This window comes from Dryas octopetala, chromosome 3 (genome assembly GCF_963921425.1).
Source record: "Dryas octopetala chromosome 3, drDryOcto1.1, whole genome shotgun sequence".
Lineage (NCBI taxonomy): Eukaryota > Viridiplantae > Streptophyta > Magnoliopsida > Rosales > Rosaceae > Dryas > Dryas octopetala.
In genome coordinates this window covers 8,412,495-8,435,043 of record NC_141368.1, presented here as the reverse complement: position 1 = coordinate 8,435,043, position 22,549 = coordinate 8,412,495, and the positions used below count along the sequence as shown (strand labels likewise).

The 22,549-nt window shown below is 38.5% G+C and overlaps 2 protein-coding genes across 4 annotated transcripts; one reads left to right on the top strand and one right to left on the bottom strand.

Annotated features, from left to right (window-relative positions):
* Positions 1-367: 367 nt before the first annotated feature.
* Positions 368-8,074, top strand: LOC147290464 (nucleotidyltransferase). Of its 3 annotated transcripts, none has more exons than XM_086236288.1 (9): positions 368-1,350; positions 1,954-2,142; positions 2,309-2,401; positions 2,472-2,654; positions 2,736-2,838; positions 2,948-3,133; positions 3,909-6,382; positions 6,736-7,331; positions 7,479-8,074. In XM_086236288.1, the coding sequence occupies exons 1-9, from the start codon at positions 1,117-1,119 to the stop codon at positions 7,486-7,488; spliced, it is 4,068 nt and encodes a 1,355-aa protein (XP_086092414.1). In that variant the 5' UTR covers positions 368-1,116; the 3' UTR covers positions 7,489-8,074. The 3 variants fall into 3 exon arrangements, with proteins under 3 accessions (XP_086092414.1, XP_086092413.1, XP_086092416.1); XM_086236287.1 differs by having other exon boundaries at positions 368-1,371; XM_086236290.1 differs by having other exon boundaries at positions 6,736-8,074.
* A 1,191-nt stretch (positions 8,075-9,265) lies between these two features.
* LOC147290463 (DEAD-box ATP-dependent RNA helicase 31-like) lies at positions 9,266-13,913 on the bottom strand. The gene is made up of 10 exons (XM_086237077.1): positions 12,632-13,913; positions 12,450-12,556; positions 12,146-12,201; positions 11,730-11,954; positions 11,069-11,275; positions 10,877-10,963; positions 10,672-10,767; positions 10,270-10,485; positions 9,727-9,909; positions 9,266-9,626 (listed from the first exon to the last, which is right to left on the bottom strand). The coding sequence occupies exons 1-10, from the start codon at positions 13,807-13,809 to the stop codon at positions 9,399-9,401; spliced, it is 2,583 nt and encodes an 860-aa protein (XP_086093203.1). The 5' UTR covers positions 13,810-13,913; the 3' UTR covers positions 9,266-9,398.
* Positions 13,914-22,549: the final 8,636 nt, after the last annotated feature.

The following is a 22,549-nucleotide window of genomic DNA, read 5'->3' as shown; positions in this document are numbered from 1 at the left end:
TATATTTTTTAATTTTTTGTTTAACTTTTTTAAAATTTAAACAAATAGAAAAATGCATGTGGTAAAATTAGAAAGCTTTTTGCATTTTTTCCGTACTAGATTTAGTGATGAAATTTTGGGTGAATATAGACTCCCCTTTAATTTTGAGTTCAGGGTCTAATTAAAATTAACCAACAAATCCAGGGTGATGCCACAAATCCCAGGCTTACTGGACAAGCTCATTGAATAAGTTGAATAACCCATCAAGGCATCAAATAATAATAATAATAATATAATTAATTTCCAAAATATTGTTTTTTATTTTTATGCTCCCTCTTTTCCCCAATCTCTCCTCTCCAATAAATTTTCATTTGAAAAACCCCTTTCACAAATGCACACCCCAACCTGACAACCTCCTCCTCCAATCCAATTTCTCATTTCTCTCCTTCTTTACCCAAAAAAAGCAAAAACGAAAAACCTAATTTTGATCATCAAACATTGAGAAAGCCTCAATCAATCTAATGCCCTACATTTCTTCTCTGCTCCCTCTTCTTCTTCTTCCTCCTCACCACGCCTGTACTTCCCCCATTATCCGATTCACCGACACTTCATCACTATTGGGATTGCTCTGTTCCCTCTAGGGTTCTCAGATAATCTCATCCTTCTCTATTTCACCAATCTGCCAATCCACCCCTGTAGTTTCCGCCGCCTAGGGTTTCGTCCCTGTTCAGATTGTGGATTCGATTTTTTTTTTTTAATCTGGGTTTGTTTTTTTATTTTATTTTTACTACTGGGTAGGATTCTATTTGTGTGATCCTTTGTTTCCTTAAATACCCAATAATCTGGTAGTATTTGCGGCAGATAACATTCTGTAGCTTTAGAAGGAAAAAACAGAAAAATCCTAGCTGGGATTTTTCGGTTTGAAACGGAAGGTTTCCTTTGTTTCTAGAGGAAAGGGTTTACATTGAGCAACAACATTTCTGTGTTTTTTTTTGTTTTACTTGTTGCCATTGTTTTTGGTTTTGGGATTGGGGAAAGGCTCGGCTTTGTTGTTGTTGTTGTAGTGCTTTTGGGATTTTCGGTGTGCAAGGAAGAGTTATTGTTTGGTGTGGAAGTGAAGGGAAAGCTTAGGCTTGCATGGGCGAACATGAGGGGTGGGCACAGCCACCAAGTGGGCTATTGCCGAATGGCCTATTGCCCAATGAAGCTGCCTCGGTGATGCGAGTGCTCGACTCAGAGCGATGGTTGAAGGCCGAGGAGAGAACTGCCGAGCTTATTGCCTGCATTCAGCCCAATCCACCCTCCGAAGAGCGCAGGAATGCTGTGGCCGATTATGTGCAGCGGCTCATCATGAAATGCTTCCCCTGCCAGGTGGGACATTCGTATAAACATGTATGAACAGTATTTGTTTGGTTTAATACTTTGGTTACATCGTGCTTTAATATTGTTTCTGGTAGTATGCTCATGTAGTTCTATATGGTAGAAAAATGCATTATAATGGTGTCATTTTTGAAGAATACATGTAAGAAAACTTAAGCTAGCATTGTTTATATATAGGATAGCACAGATAATTGAGAAATATTTTCATTGTGATGCATAAATGGTGTGATGAGTACTTTTTGGAAGTTGGAGGTTCTAAAAGCAGAAGGTTGAAATCATAAGTCTTGTAGTTTGAGCTAATGAAGTAATGAGAACTAAAAGGGGACTCAAGAAATATATTTGGTCAGAAAGGTGTATATAACCTTATACCAAGTGAAACTTAGAAACTTGGGGGCTTTTTCCTGAAATGTTGTATATTGGGTTCCACGGTTGCTAGTTCAGCATGGCTTCATGGTGGTGAAGTTGGACCAATGCTCATGGTTATGCTATGAAAAATTGTTTGTCAAGTTATTGCATAGGTGCATATTTATTGTGTTTCATATTATTTAATCCATTCATTTTTAGTATGACTCAAATGTTTATAATTACTTGCAGGTGTTCACTTTTGGGTCTGTACCCCTCAAGACTTATCTGCCTGATGGTGATATTGACCTAACCGCCTTCAGTAAGAGTCAAAATTTGAAGGACACATGGGCCCATCAAGTTCGTGATACATTGGAGAATGAGGAGAAGAATGATAATGCTGAATTTCGTGTGAAAGAGGTTCAGTACATTCAGGCAGAAGTAGGTTTCTCTTAGTAACATTTTTATCTTTGTTGGAGATTCTATTGTGGCAATATTTTGTTCATGTCTGTTCATTGTTATTACTATATTTGGTTCTTTAATATATCTTGAATTTGTTTTGTTGATACTAGATTTAGCATTAATACTTCTCTTTATATATCTACAGGTGAAGATAATCAAGTGTCTTGTGGAAAACATTGTAGTAGACATATCATTCAATCAGCTTGGGGGCTTGTGCACCCTTTGTTTCCTTGAAGAGGTGAATGGTGCGCTTGAAAACCTTGTTTATATTTGTATGCCTTGACTAATTGTATTGTTTGCTTATGCAGGTCGATCATTTGATAAATCAGAACCATTTGTTCAAGCGTAGTATTATACTCATAAAGGCCTGGTGCTATTATGAGAGCCGAATACTTGGTGCTCACCATGGACTTATCTCAACTTACGCGTTGGAAACTTTGGTTTTATACATATTTCATGTTTTCAACAACTCCTTTGCTGGACCACTTGAGGTGGCTATGGTTACCTTGGTGTATTTTTTTAGCATTAATTTTTTTGTGGATCCATCTGAATGGTTTTCTTTGCTTGTGCAGGTCCTTTATCGTTTTCTAGAGTTCTTTAGTAAGTTTGACTGGGAGAATTTTTGTGTTAGCCTTTGGGGTCCTGTACCCATTAGTTCACTTCCAGATGTAACCGGTATTGATAATATGCCTGACTTTTTTTATGTTAATTTTTGACCATCAATTACCCAATTTTGTCAATTGTTGCCAATTTCCAGTTTAATTTGTTATTCTTTATGTTGCAGCTGAACCTCCTCGAAAAGATGGCGGAGAGTTACTACTGAGCAAATTGTTTCTTGATGCCTGTAGCTCAGTGTACGCTGTTATCCCTGGCAGTCCAGAAAATCAGGGCCAACCTTTTGTTTCCAAACATTTTAATGTTATTGATCCTTTGCGAATCAACAACAACCTTGGACGTAGTGTTAGTAAAGGTATGTAGTTCCAAAATTATATGCTTTTGGATCACTGTTTCTACAAGATTTACTTTCCATTGTTTTATGTTTGGCCAATATCTCATTTGGCCATGGTTTGGGAAATGCATTGTTTAATTAATTGGTGTACTTGCATTACTTGTGTGCTAGTGTGAAAAATTTAATTCTTAAAAATGTGTTTCCTATTTTGGAATTATGTGTATTATTCATTTAGAAATTATGAACTTTAAATCATTAAGAAGCTTGTTTGGATTCTGTTTTCTGAAAGTACTGCAGAAGTTGGTGAAACTATGTTTTTTGTCGCGTTCTTGCATGCTTTCTGTACATCCCAGCAGGTTCACTTTTAGGCACTGAACATGGACGACATGTATATTTTCCCCCCTGTATATTTGATAAATTAAAAGGATTCATCTACCCTTATGGATTTGAAGGTATAAATTATTCAACTTCAGTGCAACCTATGGTGAAAAAAATAGTACAACAGAAAGCAGCTGTGTGGAATCATTAGCATGCTAATGTGGAAGGACACAATATCCATTTGGTTCTTGGAAATGGCCTCATTCAAAATGACATTTACAAAAACTCTTATATTTAGGAGAACTGGACTATTTCACGGGACACCCAAAGATTCATTTGCTGTGTATACCTGTAATCATTTATTATTTGTCAATGTTTTCTATGGTGCTTGTAAGGTGTAATTGTGTTGCTTGGTTGTCTATCAAGTCGCATTTTGGGCTCTTGATATTATTAATTATTGTATGTATATATTTTCCAGGTAACTTCTTTAGGATACGCAGTGCATTTGCATTTGGGGCTAAAAGGCTGGCCAGGTTGCTTGATTGCGCCAAAGAGGATCTATTTTTTGAAGTAAATCAATTTTTTCTGAACACTTGGGATAGACATGGGAGTGGTCATCGACCTGATGCACCACGAAATGATCTGAGGCGCTTGAGACTTTTGAACCCAGACCACGTACATGGGTCTGAGAATCTCAGGAACAATTCAAGCGGCCAAAAAAATGAAAGTTCTCCTGGTCGTGATACTCAAGGTGAGGGAACGCATGGTTCACATAGTGTTCCCTCTCAGCACGATAGTTATCCTTTAGAAAGCACATCCGGGAACAGTGATTTATCTACCATTACTCACCCTCAAAGCCAAAAGAGACATGGGAACACAAGCATTGCTAGGGCCTCTGATCAGATTAGAAAGGAAACCAATTCCGACCTGGGTGCACACATCGATAAAGGTCAGAGAAGTGCTAAACCTGATAAGTTGGTGAATGACCTCCACGGGAGGTTTCTTTTTGCGAGGACACGTTCTAGTCCTGAGCTTACTGATACATATGGTGAAGTCTCCTCTCAAGGTAGGCGCAACAGAGCTCCGGAGAGTGGGAAAAGTCAAACTTATTCGACAAGGTTGGATAATAGCAGGAGGAAGAACCTGGAATCTGATACTTTGGCAAGCCACAGAATTGGATCCTCAACAGATGATCCTTCTTCTGCTAGACACATCTCATCTCGTCAAAGCCTTGATGCTGCTGTTGACTTAAACTGTGGTTCAAATAACTACCATGATGAGTCAGGCTTGAGTGCCATTGCTGATGATTTTGCTTCTGTTTCGGGGGCACAAGGGATGCACCAAGAGGAGCAAGATCTTGTTAACATGATGGCATCTTCTACAGCTCACGGCTTTAATGGACAGGTTCATCTTCCATTGAATTTGGCTTCCAGTCACCTACCTCTTCCAATCCCACCTTCCATTCTTGCTTCAATGGGATATGCTCAGAGAAATATGGGTGGAATGGTTCCCACAAATTTTCCCTTGATTGAGACTCCGTGGGGCACAAATATGCAATTTCCTCAAGGTGGTTTTCCATCACCGTTGACCCATTATTTCCCTGGCATGGGGTTGACCTTAAATCCTGAAGATTCAATAGAACCTGGTAATGATTTTGGATCTGTGGAAATGAACTCAGGTGAATCTGATCATGATTTCTGGCATCAGCAGGAGAGGGGCTCTACTGGTGGGTTTGATCTTGATAATGGAAGTTTTGAAATGCTTCAGGCAGATGATAAGCAACAGTCAACCTCATCTGGTTATAACTTTCATCCTTCATCTCGGGGAGGCGCCTCAGGAAGTTCTTTGCGAGTTCAACAAAAGTCTTTCAAAGAAAACCAAGATTCAATGAGGGAAGATCACACGGATAATTCTCAGTATCAAGATAACAGAGGAAATGGGGTTTACTTTGATGACCGAGTGAGTTCTAGGTCCTTGTCTGCTTATACTAGTTCAGTGAGAAGCAAGACCTCTTCTGAGAGTTCTTGGGAAGGATCATCAGCGAAGGTTTCAAAGTCAACAAGGGAAAAACGGGGTAGAAAAACTGGCCTTTCAGCAGCTCCATCTGCTTCATATGGCAAAGGTAAGAGTGTGTCTGAACATTCCTCTACTCAGGCCGATGATGACAACAGGGATTGGAATCCACCGACAACTTTAGGGGCTGAAATGGTAGAAAGAAGCACAGGACCTCACACTGTTACTTCCTTGCATGCTGCAAGGCATCAAATACCTGGTTTTGAACAATCTCAGACAAGTGGATCAGATTCGCTGATACCTTTTGCTCCAGTGCTCTTAGGCCCTGGCTCACGACAGAGAGCTACAAATGATTCTGGGATGGTTCCCTTTGCATTTTATCCTACTGGGCCTCCAGTTCCGTTTGTTACAATGCTTCCTTATTACAATTTCCCAGCAGAGACAGGAACTTCAGATGTATCAACAAGCCAATTCACAAGGGAAGAGGGACCGGATAATAGTGATTCTGGTCAGAATTTTGATTCATCTGAGGGAATTGATCAGCCTGAGGTGTTAAGTACTTCTAACTCTGTGGGAAGGGCTGCTCCTATTGAGCTTTTAGAGCATAAGCCTGACATTCTCAACAGCGACTTTGCTAGCCATTGGCAGAATTTGCAATATGGACGGTTTTGCCAAAATTCTCGGCATTCTTCACCTTTGCCTTATCCACCAGTTATGGTGCCCCCTGCCTACTTACAAGGACGATTTCCTTGGGATGGTCCCGGGAGACCTGTTTCAGCAAACATGAATCTCTTCACTCAGCTTATGAGTTATGGGCCTCGACTGGTTCCCGTTGCTCCTCTCCAGTCAGTTTCTAACAGACCTGCCGGTGTTTATCAACGTTATGTGGATGAGCTTCCAAGATATCGGAGTGGGACTGGGACCTACCTGCCAAATCCTGTAAGATAAATTAAACATGTTCCTTCTTGGCTGATTATTTTGGAACCTTTCTTTCGGCTTTTTTTTTTTTTTTCCTTTGGGGGGGGGGGGGGGGATTGTGTTGATTCAAATGCAGGAACTCTTTTCTTTGTTTAACAAGCATGTTTGCCCTAACAATCTTGACTATTGACCAGTGTATGGTTTCTGAATAGTTAGCCATGGGTTACCATGTCATAGAAAGCTTCTCTTAATTTAGGGGGTGGGGTTGCCAAAAAACACTGCACTATAGCTTTAGGGGTGATAACTTAGGTCCTTGTTGCAGTTCCATTTATCTCTCTCTTTTTCCTTTTCTTTTTTCCTTTTAATTACTTCAGAAGGTTTCTGTAAGAGATCGGCATACTACAAGTACCAGAAGGGGGAGTTACAACTATGATAGAAATGACCACCATGGTGATAGAGAAGGGAACTGGAATGCTAATTCAAAGTCACGAGCTTCTGGGCGCAACCACAGTCGCAGCCAAGCTGAGAAGCAAAATTCAAGAGTAGATCGTTTGGCAGCTAGTGAGAACCGAGCTGAAAGGCCATGGAGCTCTCACAGACAGGAATCATTCTCTTCATATCAACCTCAAAATGGTCCTATCCGCTCAAACACTACACAGAGTGGTTCCACCAATGTTGCATATGGCATGTATCCGCTACCAGCCTTGAACCCCAGTGGGATGCCATCAAATGGTCCTACCATTCCGTCTGTTGTCATGGTTTATCCTTATGATCATAATGCTGGCTATGGAACACCTGCTGAACAGCTTGAGTTTGGTTCTCTTGGACCAGTGGGTTTCTCTGATTTGAATGAAGCTTCACAGCTCAATGAGGGGAGCCGGATGAGTGGGGTATTTGAGGAACAAAGGTTTCATGGTGGCTCTGCTCAACGGTCTTCACCTGATCAGCCCTCTTCACCCCACCTCCAAAGGTAGTTGGTCTGGGTTTTTTCTTAATTGGGTACCACGGCAGTGTCTCATGGGCAACCTCTTCTGGAGATTTTAATCAGTTTTTCTTTTTTGTTACTTGCAACCTCTTCCCTGGGATTGTTTTGTGATGCTGTCAATTATCTTAACAGGGGAGTTTGATTATTTTGCCAAATCAGTGGCCCAGAGAAATTATCAGATGAAAGATGAGGATGTTTCGCCTCTAGCTTTTCCAGATCAGAAAGGGAATGATGATGGAAGAAACTACAGTGAGAAACCCTCATTACCAAGCGTTCTTGTTCTCACCCCCTTCTTAAAATAGGAAGAATTTGACTATTCCATTTCCTGATTTATTTATATCTTCCTTATCCCATCATGCCTGCTTGGAGCTTTTATGTACACTAGAAAGTAGTTTACTTGCTCCATTTTCAAGAATACAAGATTGGTGGTAAATTGGGATGATGGTGATGGTGATGGCGAAGGGGAAGGCAGGACTCGGGGACCTAAAATTCCATTTAGGGTTAGGCACCTTGTAACTCTACTGAATTAGAAAACTCTCTGTAGGTTCAGAATTTAGGATTTTACTGTGTCAAAAATTGTCCTATCAGAGGAATCTCTTTCACACCATGTATTAGGGTTTTCAATCCAGAATCTGTGTACCAGTTCTGTTTTATGTACTCTTGTTTAAGATATTTAACAGTGTAGCAACAACAGCACCATAGATAAAAATTGGGTCATATTCGGTTGACTTGACTATCTTCTATTTTACTTTTTAAAATAAAAATAAAAATCATTTTGCAAAAGAGAAATTATGTTTATTTGAAAATGTAAAGAAACATATGTACACCAAGTCATAAATCATATTTTCTTGTAAGTATATAATTTGTCTTGCAATACGCATCAAGCGAAATCCTCCTGACTAGCAATGAAGATTGAAGACTAAATTGGGGGAGAGCATAACTTGTAGACATCAACTTTAGCCAACTTCTTCAGCAAGTTTTGAAATACTCCCAAAGAGGGGAAGCTACTCATCTCCAATACGAAAGCTCCATTTGGAAGGCTTTTTGACCTTTTGGCATCAATCCGCTTTTCCCTTTGAAATATATTTACAAGAATTGAACCTCTTTCCTTTTTATTTTTCGGACTGAACAAAGAGAACCTTCAGAACTAAACAAACTCTTATTCCGATTTTTTGATACCAACTGATGTGGGCCATGTGGCATATAGTATGACATTTTCTTATTTCTTAGAGTAGATTTATATAAAAACAAATGGAGTATTGACATATCAACAAGGATCTAAAAAGTTAAGACAGTAGTTGGTATTTCTAATATGATGGTTGCCCCTTTTCTTTCTGTGTATACTCAGAAATACATCCACCAAGGTGGCCAAGCAAGTTTATGAGAGCTCAAGTGCATCTGCAATCAGAAATGACAATAACAAGTTGGCAAATCTCCTTGTGTTGGAACCCTTCCCCAAGGGCATAGTCCACAGGACCTTCAGGCATCCGAATCCCCTAGGGCTAGAGACCGAACACTATTGTTTTCTGTTCTCCTTTCAATCTCCTTGGGTAGGGCTTTAGTCCAAGCTTCAGGAGAAATATCGAACCATTTTATACTGCTAACATGAGTTCGTTTGTACCAACTAAATATTGAACACTAAGGTTATAAAAGTTTTAAGTTCAAATCCTTTATCCCTTAGATAAAGAAAAAAACATGAATTCATTTATAATACAGAGACCATGTGACATACAAACAAATTGTACATTTCAAAAATCTATATTTTAGTATGTCCTGATAATCCAAGCTTTAAAAATGTATGTTCCATGCAAAAAAAAATTTTGGTACAGTGGGGGCAGAAATCTTATTTCAACATTTCATTCTTAACATTTTAATCTAATATGGAGCCCCTAGCATTTTTATTTGTATATTTAAGAGAATTTAAGACTGTCAAATATCTCTTCTATTTGATAAAACATGGCCAGTTCCCAACACGTTGCAAACATGATAGCTTCTTGTTCTCAACAAAAAATAGTAATTGAGACAATCAGATCAACTGCCTAAGTTGCTAAGCTATTTGGAGCGCAACCCAGGGACATTCTTAAGCCCCATCTTGCCAAGAACCATCTTGGGAATGGCTGGAGGGTTGTCCAGCCCCATGCTTCGACTAAACTCATTAGCGAGCTCCACGAGCCTATGCTTATCACGGCCAATATTCTTATTTGAATTGTAGTACCCAAGCCACGCTTGGTACGCTGCTTCTTTGTTCTTCATCACCACTTGGGATAGTGCTTGTTCCACCTGTTAGATATATGCCAGCATTTTGTTACAAATCACAACCACACGCTTCAAGGAAAATGGAAAGAGAGAGAGACCTGAAGAGAGAGGGAGAGAAACCTACCTTTTTCTTCGTATCTGGATCAACTGAAGGTAAAGGAGCCTTGGTTGTTGGCAAATCCTTAATGTTGGATAAGAAGAACTCCTCCCAAGGAGCCAGCAACAACATTCCTTGCCCTTCTTTGCCTTTACGACCGGTTCTACCAAGTCGATGTATATACTGTTGTCTATCAGCTGGCACACCCACCTGTGATTGCAACAAAAAAGGGGAGGGGGATAAGGGGAACTTGGATTAGAATCTACGACAGTGAAGTTGCAAAAGATATGTATTAAAACTAACTATGAGGCTTGAAGAAGGTCAAGAAACTCAAGTCCTGTTCAAATAAAAAACTAGGTAAAAGATTCATAAGGAATAAAGTGCTAAGATATGCATACATAAAAATCATTCTAACAAGAATCATTCTTACGTATACCTTTACAATACCTCATAAGAATGATTCTAACAAGCAAGAGCAAAAATGCATAGTCCTTAATATTGCATACTAAAAACAATGGTAAACGAAAATGAATTCAGGTTTGCATAAGCTAATAATTGACACTCTATTACCTGTATAACTAGGGTAACATCTGGATAATCAACTCCACGTGCAGATACATCAGAAGTTACAAGGATAAGACCCTTTGATTTCCGGAATTCATCAGAAACCCTGGTTCTATAACTCTGTGGCTTTCTAGAATGGATCTCTCTGACATTCAAGTTCAGCTCACCAAGAAGGTCTGCCACCAGTCTTGTGACCATAGCAGTAGTGCAGAATACAAGAACCTATGCAAAATTGAAGATCATATATTTTAGAATTCCAATAGTGGCAGTCAACAGTAACTGTTGACATCAATACCTCTCCAAAATAAAACCCATGACGCTATTGAATCAATACATTGGCAAACACCAACCAAAACTTCTGGTGCATGAAGTCAAGAGCCTGGGCTTTTTTGGTAATACAGTGCATACCTTATAGTCGACATCATCTGCAATATGATCTTTGAGAAGAGTATATACTATGGAAAAATGCTTGTCCAATGGAGCAACCAAATGCGACTGTGTGACCTGAAATCATCCATATTTTTAGAATAGAAATACCAACAATACATATTAATGATCAAATTGTCATAATCAAATACACACACACACACACACATATCATAAAAGAGCCTACCTGGGCATGCGTCTCTTCACTGCCTTCTTGAACCGTATTGATATATTCATGATCTCTTTTCAAAGCAATGTGACAAATTTGACGGACCTATAACCAGAAAAGACCTACTGTTCATACATAATGTACATACATGCATTTTTTTTTTAATTCCCAAAAAAACACATTACCACAAAAATAAGTAGTGAAAGAAACCTCTTCTGGAACTGTGGCAGAAAACAACAGTGTCTGTCGTTGTTTTGGTACAGCTGATATAATCCTTTCAATATCTTTACGAAATCCCATATCCAGTAAATGATCAGCTTCATCAAGAACAAGGACTTGGACACCCATCAGCTTAGTTGCAAAACCTGAAGTATTCTCAATGTGATCTTTGAGCCTTCCAGGTGTAGCAACAAGAATCTGTAAGTTTTAAATGTGTCACATAACATATAAACGTCCATTTAATTACGATGACATGGATTTTCATCTTTGTCCTTAGTTGGAATCAGTGTTATAAATAAACATACCAAAGAGCCAGGACAAAAATTAGAGGGGAATTGATTAGTGTATAATTATAATAATAGAAATGGTTCAAGTAGATGGAACCTACTACCTTAATCCAACCTTTCACCCTCAGTTCAACCTTTTTTTTTTTTAAAGGACTCTCAGTTCAACCTTAATTCAACTTAATAAAATCCAATTAACTTAATTCAACCATTCACTATTAGCTTAGCCCATGACATTCCAGTCTTTCGTCAATGTCGAATAAATCATTAACTCAGTTGATGTTTGGCTAATGAAGTGAATAAAACAAGACAAGACAGTATAGCAAATGACAAAGTGCTCCAGAAATGATAAAAAATAAAAATATTACCTGGCAAGGGTTTGCTTGCAAGCGTTTCTGTTCTAGAGCAAGTCTTGTACCTCCTATCACAACTTGAACACCAATTGAAGGATGATACTTCAACAATTTATTTGCTTCTGCAGCAGCTTGACTTGCCAGCTCTCGAGTTGGGCATATTACAAGTACAAGAATTGGGGTTCGCTTCTGATCACGGCTAAGAGGAGGTGATTTTACAACAACTTCAATTGATGGAAGCTGAAATTAAAAACTTCAACATCAAGTAGGATGAAAAATCCCCTGCAACTACATATATTGATAACACAAACGCAGAACCTTAAATAAATTAAAAGTATCATGGAAATCCACACAATTCTTTCATCTTTTTTTTTTTTTTTTTAACATGAGGACATTCATTCCCACAGAGTGACATAAATAAGGTTTCATACCAAGAATGCCACAGTTTTTCCGGTCCCTGTTTTAGCCTTGGCCAGAACATCCTTGCCTAGAAAACATAAGTAATTAGAATAAGCACTTTCATAATTGCAGATCAATCGAATCTATGAAGGAAAAAAAAAAAAAGCAGACATCCTTAAGAGAACACAAGTTATCTTATTTAAGGTCATTGCGGATTAAACAATGGAATTGATGGTTGTTGGGGTTTTTAAAGCACTCCTCTTGAAGATCCATTGTTCAAAGCAAGATGGCATCACTTATCCTAAAGGTCGTGCATTTTTTTGTAGAGAACCAAACCTTTGAGTATTACAGGAAGTGTAGCCTCTTGTACAACAGTCATCTTTTCATATCCTGCATCCTTGATACCTTTCAAGGACAGCGGAGAGACCGAACATTGATCAAATCTGCAAACATTTAAACCAAGTTAAAGCAAGCAACTTGTGTGTAAACCCATCATAGAAATGTTGATTTTAACATACCTAGTCTCACTCAGATAAGAGTCGTCAGAGTTTCCAGGTGAACTTCTTGGCAAAACCTTTTCGCTCACTTGGTTGTCGGAACCAAACAAAGAATTTGCAGTTTTTTGTTTTAATGATGCATAACCATCATCATCAGAAGCAGCAGTATCACTCTCTTCCTCACTAAGCAAATCCCCAATGCCAACACCAAACTCATTGTCCTCCTCCTCATCGGAATCATCCACCACGCGCAATGCTTTACTCGAATCTCTTCCGCCTTTCCTTAAACCCTCACTGCCTTGGCTACGTTTATACCCCGAATCCAAATCTCTCCCACCTCTGTTCCTACTCAAAGAATTCGCTTTCAAATTTGCATTTGAATTTGTATTTGAATGCTCACGATTATTTCTACGCGGAAACAATTCATCTCCCTTATCATCTTCAGTCTGAAATTTGTTACCGAATGGCTTATTCACCCGTGGATTTCTTGAAAAAGATTGATTTGGGGTTGAAAATCTTTGCCTACTCGACTCACCAAACTTGTCATTTGAAATCGAACTCCCCCGATTGTTTCTGGGTGGAAATGGTCTCTTTTCTTTATCATCATCATCCTCAAATCTGTTACCCAATCGCTTACTCATCGGTGAATTTCTCGAAAATGACTGAGTTGGGTTCCGAAATCCTCCCCTTTTCGACTCACCAAACTCGGCCGACCCACTATCTCTTCTGCTCCTCTTCACAGGATACGACTCTCTATCACTACCCCTATCTCTAACCCTACTTCTACGACCGTCCGATTCTCCCTCACCACCAACTCGGCCACGTGACGAGTCGCTCCTCAACTCGCTGACCCAGTCACTGAGTTCAGCCTCGTCATCAACCAGGCTCTTGGAGCCCCCACCAACCGCCCTTTTCTCAAACCCACGTGAAAATTCGGAACCCGACCCGGTCCTGGAGGTCCGGAAGGCCCGAGTCGAGAATGTCCGCTCAGTCTGCAGGGAACGACGAAACCCTAACCCTGAGTACCTGAGCCTCAAGGGGAAGACCCGAGACAAAATGGGTACGGCCCGAGAGGACGAAATGGAGGGACCGAATTTCATGGCCGGGAAACGGGTCACCGGAAGAGAAAGGTTGAGGAGGCGGAGTTGGGGCAAGAGCCTAACGGGCATAAGGGTAGTCGAAAGTGACGTCGTTTTCATGGAGGTTTCTGTGGTAGAGAGGTGCAAGCAAGTCCCCGAAATGGGGATTTAGGGTTTAAAAGGGTTTTGCAAAAATGCATGTTATAGTTTTATAGTAATGGATAGGGTTTAAGCTCCAACCCAAAACCATGGCCAAAAAACAAACCTCCAATCCAAAACGACAAATCGTTTTTCCATCTACTGTCTACTGACCACCAGCACAGCATCTGATCCAGTTTCTATTGTTTGGCTCATTGGGTCGTTGGCTTGCAATGTCCATAGTTTAGCCCACAATATTCTGGCCCAATTCAAAAAATCACCATTTGTTTGCTGCTAAAGATTCACAAAGCATCCTTTTACCAAAAAAAATTTACCAAAAAAAATATTCACAAAGCATAACACAATGTTGAATTCATAAAAAATAATGCTAGAGATACCAAAAAAAATTCTAAATTTTTGTATCCTAATTGATGTAACAGTATTTCATGTATTCATATCTGATGAGCTTGTTCCAAATTCAAGTGTCACTAGGGACGGATCCAGGATCCCCAACCTGGGAGGTCATGGTTAAGTAGAGCTTGGCGCCGCGAAGCGGAGGCAACATTTTTTAGGGACCGAGCACTGCAATAGGGACGACGGTGTCACGGCTGGCTGGGTTGGGCACTTGGGCTCTGTGTGTGGCCGTTTGGGTTTCACTGTTAATGAATGAAGGGATTGAGGAATAGGCTGAAAGAGCACAACACGGGTCAGTGGGAGTCTGGGTCAGCAAAAGTCTTTTTTTTTTTTTAATTCCTAGCTCAAAACGACGTCGTTTTGAGTAGGAACTTAAAATAAATAAATAAACAGCCCGCAGGCCGCAGCCCACTAGCTAGGGGTGGTCGCGGTGCGGTTCGACTCACTTTTCCCCCGGAACCGTGCGCCGCGCCGGACATTAATACACGGTGCGGTTCGGTGCTTAAAACAGTGAAAGAAATAAAAAAACCAAACCAAACCATTTAAGATGCGGTGCTGTGCGGTTCTCCATCGCGGTTCTGGGCCTAATGGGCTATTATTCAGATTAGCACTTTTGGGCTTCACATTTATTTTTTTAAGCCTAAGCCCAAGCCCAAGCCCAATTATTTAATGATGCAAACTCATCCTAATTAACAAGTTTTGGCAACAAAAAAACAAATTTACAAGTTAATTTAATGAACTTAACCAAAAAGACTCATACATTAAACTTTGTTTAACCTGCTTAGTACTTAAAACTTAAAAGTTAAAAACAAAATCAATTATACAAGTATACAACCAATGACTACAACTACAAGTTAAGAACCTGCTTAAAACAAAGTTACTAACTTACTAGTTACTACAAGTTATAAACCTTATATGGTATATACCCTATACACTTATATAGTATATAACTATATATTATACCCTAGAACTATAAACAATTAAAAATTTTAGTATATAAAGTATAAACTATAAATAATATACTAATTTTTTTTATATAGAATATAAATAATATACTAATTTTATTATATAGGGTAATGGGTATAACTAAAATTATATACTAAAACATTATTAATTTATTATTATATTATATATCTAGAAAATAGGTCATAGGGTTATATAAAATATATTTTAGGGTCTAAAACCTAAAATATAGCTACGTTAATATTAATTCTAATATTTTATTAGGGTTTAGGGTCTAAAGTGTATAAAAATGTGTACAAAAAGTGTATAAAAAGTATATAATAATCGTATAAATATATATATAAAAATATATATAATGGTGTATATATGTATAAAAATATAAAAAAAATATATTTTTTGCAAGTATGCGATGCGGTTCGGTTCGGTGCAGTTAAATAAGGTGTAGAACCGGAACCAGAACTGGAGAGAACCGGTACGATTCGGTTTTTTTGGCGATGTTGACTTTTTTTTGTCAACGCGGTTTTTTACGGTTTTTTGGCGGTGCAGTTCGGCCGGTTTTGGCGGTGCTCGGTTAAAATGCCCACCCCTACCACTAGCCCAGCCCCCTCTTCAGCTCTTCAGCCTCTTCTCTTCTCACTTTCTCTGTTTTTCAATTCTCAATGCGTTTCATCACCTGGAAGGCTGGAGGCTGGAGCAGTGGAGCTCTGGAGGTCGCCTTCTTCACGTCGGGCCGTCGGGGGTCGCCTTCTTCACGTCGGGGGGTCGCTGGTGTCGCCGTCCAGAGGTCTAAGCCTGCGTGCTCCGCCGTTCGGGGGGTCGCCCGACCCCCCAAGCTTGGCTGTGCGTCCGTCCCTGAGTGTCACGGACTAAAATTTCAGAAAAGTTTTAGTGAGCTTATTATTATTTACCAAACTACTAACAATCAAATTGAATGTATAGTAATAACAAGTAGTGCAGAGAAATACTAGTGTCAGTCATTTATGGTCGTTATTGATATGGATATCGATCACAACAAGTCCAACCAGGAATACAATTAATGGTTGGTAGTGAATTAGTGATTCAACTTATAAGTGCATGGTTGAAGATGATATGTGAATTAAAGAAGAAAGAGCATAGACAAAAGTTATAAATGTGTGAAGAAGAAAGGTGGTGAAGATGATATGAAGTGGTCCTTCTTCACCTCCAATAATTTCTTAATAGGTTTGAACAACCTTTGGGGACCCCTATATTATGGGCACGTACAAGTTAACTACACACCAATTCATTAATTGATGAGGTGTGTCTAAGGTTGTTGCACACTATGATATTAGATTTATGAGTTTACATTATTTGCCTTCAACTTGATAACAAAGAAAGATTTCAAATATGATGTTGTTAGTCATGTAAGAATTATATCATGGAGAACATTAGCGTTTGTTTGCTCAGACATACATAGATAACTAACAAGTGTCGATGAAATGTGAGACACTGAGACTCATTGAATCAATAGCCGTAAAAACGATTGCGTTTAACACTGCTCGTAATATTCACTAAACTTTTTGGCCAATAATTGATGTGTCATCCTCTTAGATTTGCTTTTTGAAGGGGTTAGAAAAGGAGTGGGGCAAAAGAAAAGAAATGTAAAAGTTATACTTTCCTTCACAGCATCATTCTCAAAGTTTACGCTTTCAAATCTAAAATTTATATAGCATATGCTTAGTGTTTTTTTTTTTTCCAAGGTATTTCTTCATAATTTATCTCACTAAATCTTATTTATTGCAACAATAAAACACTGTCATATAATTAATCTACCAAATCAAAATAATAAAATTAATCTACCACATCAGTTGGAATGTAATTAAACTTAGAAATAATCTGTGTCCATACAAATTTTTAACCATGACTCTTAAGTGTGACTAGGAATAGGAGAGAATAGACCTGTTGTTGGATTTTTTCTGTGGCTTAAATTTGGTAGGTAAATGGAGTTCCTATTAGTTGGTCGGCCATATAGAAATGTTGGCTTTTTGTAACCTGAGGTTCTCTTTGATCGTTGTCTTCATTATCAGCATGCTATTGTTGTTGCTTTCTTTGATGAGATGTGATCATCATGAGAGTGATCTTAAGGGAAGACAAAGATCAGAATTTACTCGAGCAAGCTGATTTGGAAGTACCAAAATCATCATTCCAAGTCACATGGTTCTAGATTCAAATTAAATGCCATGTACTATGTACATGCTAGAGTACTGTCCAACATGTCATCCTTTAAAGTTTGACAAACCCTATTCTCAAAAAATAAAAAATAAAAAAGTTTGAAGAAAATTATTGAATCTTAGCACATATCTTTTTCTTGGGTTTTTTTTTTTTCTTTTCTCTAGGGTTTGGGTTTGTCAAACTTTAAAGGATGACATATTGGAGTATTGGACACTCTAGAATAAGAGTTATTTGTATTTGAAAATTTGAAAAAGATATATCTCTTCAAATTTTCAACTTAAACCAAATCAACATGTCCTTCAGTTTAGTCAATAGAAATGTTAAGTTAGAAAAGTAATATAGCAAATGCGCCTCTAGTCTCAACAGTTTGGCGTCGATTTAATTTATGACCCTATCATTTTAATTTCAAGTTTTTCAACACATTTGCCTTTTCAACTGGTTGATAATTTCAATTTCGTCCAAATTAACATTTCCATAAGTTCATACTAAAAAGAAAAAACATTTTAATAAGTTTGGTAGCCATAAAACTTAATATTTTATATTAAGTTGAAATCATGATTTTGTATATTAGAATAACTTAAAAAGAGGCCACGTAAAGCATCACATTCTCACGACTTATATAGTAACTAATGAGGCCATCGTCATGAGTCATAATACTATGTACCATGGTCATACATGACCACCACCATATTTAGAAACAAAAATAGAGTTAAGTTCAAAATTAGGGTTACATATCAAAGTGATATAATGCGGTAGGATATATGTCTTAGAAGTTATGGTTGTTAGTTTTTCCTAAATATTTAAACAAAAAAGAAGAAGAATTGTTTAGTGTACACCAAAAGGTTGGTTTTCTATTTTGGGATTTGAGATATCCTAAATTAATCTTACATATGATCAAAGTCTTTCTTAAACCACCATCATATATCATATAATTCATGTCACTATGACACTATGATTGTGCAAAGTGGTCCTAACTCCTAACCCATTTGAAGAATAATATGTACGTAGGAGATCAATTTGCAAATTACAATGAAAAATCAGCTTGATGGGCTAGCCAGGATATTTTTTCTATGGTTGGACCTGGACCACACTCTGATAGTCTGATCGTGCCCCACCTACATATAAGTAATTAAATAATTATGCACCATGCTGTGTAGGTCAGTACATGTGTGAAACAACAATGAACAACTTGGATAGCGTTACAGCACTCTTGTCATTTTGTTATATATCATCTTAATTATTAAGATATGTCAAATACAAATAGGAAACCCCATACATTTAATTAGTTCTCTTTTCCATCCTTCATATGCTAAGAGGCTAATTACCACATTATTGCTTTTTGAAGAGAACTCAGAGGTTCTTTTTCTGATTTGGTATCAATATTTAAAATTACATTGTTTTAGATTTATAATTTTTTTTAATAAAATTTTAAATATTAAACAATAAATCTAAACGTTTAATTCTAAAATATTGAAACAACATCGTTTTGAATATACAACATTTTTTTTTTGTTATTTAGGAAAAAAATTATTTAAATTGTAGAGAGAAATATTATTAAATAATTTTTTTTTTTGGATAATAGTCGACATTATCTATTTTCTTTAAGGCCACTTTAAAATGATGAGTTAACAGGACTACTCAATAATTTGGCTATCTTTTTACTTGTCGTGCCTTGTTTCGGCAATGTAGTTTTGTTTTATATATATTCTTTTTGGCACGTACTTGGATTATCTAAAAAAAAGGAAAGAAAAAAAAGGAAACAAGCCTTATAAAAAAAAAAAAAAAAGCAATTCAATTATAAGTTTATAACTGTATAGTATTTGATTTGAAAATCTAAAGAAGAGGAACAGTTTGCCATTCTTAGGCCTTCCACTATGCTGCCGGATTGTGTGACCCAAAACCCATTTTGGGCCACAAATGGGTCACACCCTAACACTATGGGCCGGAATGTGTGACCCAAAAGAGGGTGTAACCCAAAGTGTAACCCAAATGTGTGTTTCAGTGTGACCCAAAATGTTGTGTGACCCAAATCAGATTTAAGCCCACGTGAAGGAGAGAGAAACCGGTTTGGGCTGAAGAGAGAGGTGGGCCCCGCGCCTGACAAAGCTGACGAGCGGCTGGTTTGGCTGACGCAGGTGTCGGCTGACGCAAGCAAACTCGGTTGCAGCGCCTGCCTTTCTGCTGTTGCTGACGCGTGGCTGAATGGGATACTCACCAACGGTCCAGATCGGCCGACCGTTGGTGATCAACGGCTGCTGCGTTTTGCCTCGTTTTTTTTTTTTTTTAGATGGGCCGGAAATGGATCAACGGCTGAGATTAATGGACCGTTGATAATCAACGGTCCAGATCGGCCATATCCTTTTTTTTTTAACAAATATTTAATAAATCATTTAAAATAGATATAATATCCGAAAAATTGCCAAAAAATTTCGAAAAAATTTTAAAAAATTCCCCAAACCCTCCAACAGCTATATTTTCAAGGATGTCTATATATATCACACAACACTCATATGGTTTCATCACAATTTACAACCTTTGTTTACCAAATTTACACAAAATTTTTTTTTCTTTGTCATGGCTCCAAGAGGAAGTGCTTGGGTGGTAGCTGAAGATGAAGCCCTAGTGATGGCGTACCTAGAGAGGTCTCCCGACGGTTGTCTTGGTGCCCAAATTAGAGCCGCCATGCTTTGGGAACAAATTTATGAAATTTTCAAGCGTAACATGGGGGGTGAAACAATTCGTAAGGTTGGCGGTGTTAAAGCACGATTCAAAGATATTGCGCGTGATTGCAACAAATTTTATGCTTGCTTATTGGAGGCCGAGCGAATGCGTGCAAGCGGTGCAAATGATGCCAATGTGGTAAGTTTTTATGCATTTATATATTTGCATGATTATTTTTTGTTTTATCCAATTATCAAGCATATTTATATATTTGTATAATTATTATATGTTTTGTTTATAAATGAAGCATATTTATATAATGGTATTACTATTTTATTGTTTTGTATATGTATCAAACATATTTATATATTTGTATGATTATTTTTGGTTGTGTTTATAAATGTAGCATATTTGTATAATGATATTATTATATTGTATTTTCAGTATTTTGTTTATCTATCAAGCATATTTATATATTTGTATGATTATGGTTTTTGTTTTGTTTATAAATGTAGCAAATTTACTATTTATTTAAGTTATGTTTGCATTTCTACAAGAAAATTTATATATTTTAATTTTTATTTTATTATTGTAGTTTACGCAAGCACTTGAAGGCTTTCGAAACAAGACTGGATTCAAGTTTCCATGGGTGCACATTTGGGAAAAAATAAAGGAAAGTGCAAAGTATGCTGCCGTTCATGCTCCTGTTCGGGTTAGTGATTCAGAGACCCCCGCCACCGACGATGCCGACACTCCCGCCGATGATGATCCCGAGGAGACCGATCCAGTCATACCACTTGGCGAGGACGAAAACCCACCACCATTCCAACCATGCTGTTCCTCGCGGCCAAGGCCACCAGGGAGAAACCATGCAAAACGGGCCAAGGCAGCCGAGCCCGTCCAAACTCATATGGTTGAGGCAGTAGATCATTATAATGAAAATTCAAGGATTTTCATACAAACGAGAGTTGACAGAGAGCGTGCAAGGAGTGAAAGAGACGCCGCAAAGGAAGCAAGAGAAAGGATGAGGATCGAGAGGCAGCTAGAATGGGAAGAACAAAATATTATGGGCCAAGACCTCTCCAAAATGAATGATGGGCAACGGATGTATTGGGAGCAAAAGATGGCTGAAGTCATTGCAAGGAGGCAAATGCGTGCTAACCACCATTCGGAGTCCACTCCATCTGGATACTACCCGGATCTTTCCAACCTCACTCACTCAAACCAGGGGTACCCGCCTAATAATTAGAATTAGACCTTGCTCTTTAATTGTGTTTTTTAGTTTGAATGTTAATCTTGTTTTAAATTATGTTTGCTCTTTAATTGTATCCTTTAATTTGAACGTCAATCTTGTTTTAAGTCATGGTTTGCTATTTATTCAATTAATGTTTGCATTTCCACCCAACATTGGATTCTCCCTTATTAACCACAGACTGATGCATGCTTTACAGTAGATAAGACTGATGCATGCTTTACAGTAGATAAGACTGATGCATGAAATGACTACACCATCATAAAGCAAATGAATGTGGACCATTCATTCCTTATCTCAAATGCAAGTGGTTTCAGTATAAATACCACTATATTTACCATGTTACACTCAATCTTATTTCAGGATCATTTCTCATTCCATAAACACCCAAATGAATACTTTGTATGTGTATTCATCCTCCTCCTCGTCTTCGGACTCTGATGCTGAATGGGATAGGGAAGAGGATGGAAGGGAGATGGTGGGTAAGTTGATTGTGTCAATGGGTCATACCGTCGTCGCCGGTACACCAAGGCATGGCGGTACTTCTTCAAATCGCCGGTACACACACCGGAATCGAGAAGCCGCCCACGAACGTCTCATGGACAACTACTTCATCCCCTCGCCAATCGAGGACACCGTGACTTTCCGCAGGCGATACCGCATGCACCAACCGCTATTCAATAGAATTCTCGAAGCGGTCTGCCTCCAGGATGAGTATTTCCGGCCAACAGTTGATGCCGTCGGTAGAGTGGGTTGCACACCTCACCAAAAGGTGACTGCAGCACTGCGGGTGATGGCATATGGCATTCCATATGATTTGGTCTCAGAGTCAATGACCATTAGCCAAACCACCATACGACAATCATTCTTGAAGTTCGTGAGAGCCATCACTGACGTCTTCGGACCAGAGTATCTCCGGAGGCCTACTCCGACCGATTTGAGGAAACTTTTGCGAAAGGGGAGCCGTAGAGGATTTCCAGGTATGATTGGTAGCTTGGATTGCATGCATTGGGTATGGCAAAATTGCCCAATGGTCGAGCAAGCTGTGTACCGTGGGCATTATCGTGTCCCAACAGTTATCCTTGAAGCCGTTGCTGGGTACGACACGTGGATATGGCATGCAAATTTTGGTATACCTGGGTCGAATAATGATATCAATGTGCTGGACTGTTCTCATCTCTTTGATGATATGATTTCCGGCCGAAACCACAGGGTGAAATTCACTGTGAATGGGATAGACTA

Excerpts from the sequence above, each read along its gene's own strand:
- LOC147290464 (XM_086236287.1), top strand. The coding sequence starts at position 1,117 with ATGGGCGAACATGAGGGGTGGGCACAGCCACCAAGTGGGCTATTGCCG. Across the intron at positions 3,134-3,908 it reads TGGACGTAGTGTTAGTAAAG|GTAACTTCTTTAGGATACGC; the intron begins GTATGTAGTTCC and ends TATATTTTCCAG. Across the intron at positions 6,383-6,735 it reads GGACCTACCTGCCAAATCCT|AAGGTTTCTGTAAGAGATCG; the intron begins GTAAGATAAATT and ends TAATTACTTCAG.
- LOC147290463 (XM_086237077.1), bottom strand. The coding sequence starts at position 13,809 with ATGAAAACGACGTCACTTTCGACTACCCTTATGCCCGTTAGGCTCTTG. Across the intron at positions 12,557-12,631 it reads TCTTATCTGAGTGAGACTAG|ATTTGATCAATGTTCGGTCT; the intron begins GTATGTTAAAAT and ends AAATGTTTGCAG. Across the intron at positions 12,202-12,449 it reads ACTTCCTGTAATACTCAAAG|GCAAGGATGTTCTGGCCAAG; the intron begins GTTTGGTTCTCT and ends TATGTTTTCTAG.